Source organism: Arachis duranensis, chromosome 6 (assembly GCF_000817695.3).
Source record: "Arachis duranensis cultivar V14167 chromosome 6, aradu.V14167.gnm2.J7QH, whole genome shotgun sequence".
Taxonomy (NCBI): domain Eukaryota; kingdom Viridiplantae; phylum Streptophyta; class Magnoliopsida; order Fabales; family Fabaceae; genus Arachis; species Arachis duranensis.
The window spans coordinates 77,841,507-77,845,039 of record NC_029777.3 but is presented as its reverse complement, the minus strand read 5'-3'; the positions used below and the strand labels follow the sequence as shown (position 1 = coordinate 77,845,039).

General features: G+C 40.0%; 1 protein-coding gene across 1 annotated transcript; it reads left to right on the top strand.

Moving 5' to 3' along the window:
- Positions 1-1,610: 1,610 nt before the first annotated feature.
- Positions 1,611-2,791, top strand: LOC107494147 (uncharacterized). Its single transcript, XM_016115176.1, has 2 exons — positions 1,611-2,303; positions 2,381-2,791. The coding sequence occupies exons 1-2, from the start codon at positions 1,611-1,613 to the stop codon at positions 2,789-2,791; spliced, it is 1,104 nt and encodes a 367-aa protein (XP_015970662.1).
- The last annotated feature ends 742 nt before the right edge of the window (positions 2,792-3,533 follow it).

Here is a 3,533-nt window from a genome sequence, read left to right as displayed (position 1 = left end):
TTGAAGGGTGGCAGAAATTTGAGTCTTAGAGGAGATATTGCCAAAATCTCTATAAGAATTGGAGTTTTGATTTGAGGTATTATTTTAAAAGGGAATGAGATTATTATGTGGCTTGTGTTTTTGAGACTATTTGTTGACCCTCTGTCGCAAGATGTGACCGGGCACTTTAACTCCCCAGATTTTCTCATGGGCATGCATATATATATAAATATTGAATATTATATTTGAGCTTGGAGTTTAACTCCATGGAATACTATATTATTGAGTTTGGAGTGTGACTTCATGGAATATTATATTTGAGCTTGGAGTTTGACTCCATGGAATATTATTGAGCTTGGGGATGCGCACACAGAGGGACTGTCTAATGGTTAACTACCAGGACTTGTCGGGTTGGCTGTATAACCAACAGATGAGACTCATCAGCCATAGGACAGGCATACATCATATGCATTCGTTTGTTTGCTTGAGTATGCATTGTTTTGGTTTGCTTAAATGTTTAATCCTGCTTATCCGCTACTTGTTCTACTTGCTGTAAATGCTTCTCTATCTGTGTTTTCCTTGCTTGAACTGTGTGTGTTTGTTTTCTGAGAAATCCCTCTTGACGAAGGTGTGAGGGGAGAGGGTTGTTCCACCAGTGACTCGGAGGGTTGGAGGAGACAGAACGTGAAGTATTAGGTTAAAGTTTGTTTCAGAACTAGAATACCTTAGATAACTTACCTAACTTTTGGTTTAGTTTATTTTCCTTAAGAATGATTTTGAGTGTCGGAGTTCTAAGAATGCCTCTGGTTTTCCCAGGACCTTTTATATTAACTATGCAGGCACCTTTACCATATTGAAAACCTCCGGTTCTCATCCCATACTATGTTGTTGTTTTTCATATGCAGGTCGAGAAACACCTCGTTGAGCGACTGGGTATCCTCCTTACGAGCGAAGAACTATCTTTTGGACTGTCATATTTTGTTTTAGGCTATGTATATATGTTTATAGAATCTCCGCATGTATATTTTGTGTTTTGTCCCTCCTAGAGGTCAACTAGGAGATACTGGGGTTTATTTTGTGGTTTGAGTTTTATTTTGGGTTGTATATATACATAATTATATACTCTGGCCGGCCTTAGCTTCGCAGGTCGAGTCTGGAGCTTGCTATCTGAGTTTGGAACTCTGATATGTATATATGTTGTCAGTTATCTTTTATTTTACCTGTCCGTTTTACGAATATCCATGCAAGTGTGTCATGATTTTCTGTTTTATCGTTTTGTTTAGCTTGTTCTTCAAGGCTCCTAGATATGATTTCATCCAACTATATCTATGTACATATCCTTTTCTTTTAGAGGTCGTAATACCTTGCCACCTCTGCTTTACGACTTAAGCGTAAGGCTCTGTGTGGTAGGGTGTTACATTATAGTATCAGAGCAGTTCGTTCCTATAGAGCCTGAGGGATGGACTGATTATGCTTCTGGGCATACTCTGGGTGTGTGTATGTGCTATTAGGATATCTGATTGATATATGTGGCAATGTTTATGAGCATGCATTTGGAACTTGAAGCATTAGACTTGCGATATCAAGACTTATCAACTTAATATCACTTGTTTGGTGTGTAAAAGAACCAAATGTCGACTCACAGACGCGGTCGCGGGCGAGGTAGATGGAGGAAAGGCACCGTTACTCCTTGCCCGACAGGGAATGATCTAGTAGACTTCATGGCTACCTTGGGAAATATGGCTGCAGCTATGCAGGTGACAGCCGAGGCACTAGGTAATCAGATAAACCAGGGTAATCACAGAAACAATAATGATGAGGACGGTCCCATGACACTTGCTATATTTTTGAAAGTTCACCCTCTAACCTTCAGGGGAACCTCAAATCCCACTGATGCAGACAATTGGATTCAGGCTATAGAACGGGCACTGCAGGCTCAGCAGGTGTCTGAGGAGAAATGGGTTGAGTTTGGAACTTATCAGCTGCAGGTTAAGGCTCAATATTGGTGGCAGGGGACACGACGTATCCTGCAGCCAGATGGTGCTGTGATTCCTTGGGAGGTTTTCCAAACAGAGTTCTATAAGAAATACTTTCCTAATTCAGCCAGAAATGCCAAGGAACTTGAACTGATGCAGTTAAAGCAGGGAGAGATGACTGTTACTGAGTATACTAGCAGGTTTAAGGAGTTATGTCGCTTTTCTCGTATCTGTCAAGGTGCGCATGAAGATTTTGCTGAGTGGAAATGTATTAAGTATGAGGGAGGTCTTCAAAATGATATTCTGAGCTTCGTTGCACCAATAGAGATCAGAGTATTTTCGGAACTGGTAAACAAAAGTAGAGTTGCTGAGGATTGTCTGAGAAAGGCAACATCAGATAAGAGTGATCAGTGAATTTTTGTTAGGAGAGATCAGGGAAGGAACTTCGCCCTAGAGAACAAGATTTTAAGCGAGGCGGTTACACCCCACAACCACATTTGGGTCAGAATAACTTCCAGAGATTCAGTAATAACAACAGCCAGGAAAGAGGCAAAGGAAAGCAAGCTCAGACCACACCGAAAGATTTAACTTATAGGAGGTGTGGAAAATACCACCCGAATACTCCGTGCAGGGCTGGGTTAGGTGTATGCTATTACTGTGGTGAAGCTGGGCATTTGTCTTGGAATTGTCCAGAAAAGAAGAAGAATCAAGAAGTTGGAAAGGCACAACATCAGGGACGCATGTTCACTATGACAGCGGATGGTGCTGGAGGCGCAGATACTCCGATTAGAGGCAATCACGAACTGATAATCAAATTTTCTGACTGCCTTGCATAGTAAATAACACGTAGCATTCATTGTAGTACATTACCGAGTTGTGAGCCTTGTGATTTTCAACTGAGTGATCGACTAAAGACCTCCGAATGGTGAGACAGAACGATAGTTGGTCAGCTTAGAAAAGTGACTAAATTCTTGGAGAATAATAATAAGAGTGGCGTAGCAGTAGTGCGTCAAACTATTATGAGTATACAACTTAAGTTATACATATGGAACCGGAAATGTTGAGAGCTGTGCGGGAAAATTACCTGAAACCCAGAGATGGTAAGTTACGAGGAAGAGACATGACATAGATTGAACTCGTAATTGATAATCGGTTAGGTGTCAAGAGAAAAAGTAAGTTGTGATAGATTTAGTGTCAGAGACTGAACCAGTTTCGATAGTATTACGTATAATGAGACTATTAGAATCAGCAGAACTTGGGAGCTAGATGAAGCGAGTATTAGAAGCGATAAACCCGTCGTTCTAATACCAACCTGCCTTATAACCTCTATGCATCGAGTTTATCTTGTATGTTTCGTTTTGCGTAGACTTTTAAGCCATAAGAATATTCTGAATTTACAAATAAAGCATGTCAAATCTTTCTGTTTTTCTTTGACGTGTTCAAGAAGGAAAGTTACGTTAGTATGAATCTTTTTCATTTTATATCAATTTTTGAGGGCGAAAATTTTTATAAGGTGGGTAGAATGTAGCGACCCTCAATTTTAAAAATATAAATATAAATAAGTTATCATTTATTTTA

Coding starts and splice junctions, on each gene's coding strand:
- LOC107494147 (XM_016115176.1), top strand. CDS start 1,611: ATGTCGACTCACAGACGCGGTCGCGGGCGAGGTAGATGGAGGAAAGGC. Junction 2,304..2,380: donor TCAGAGTATTTTCGGAACTG/GTAAACAAAAGT, acceptor AATTTTTGTTAG/GAGAGATCAGGGAAGGAACT.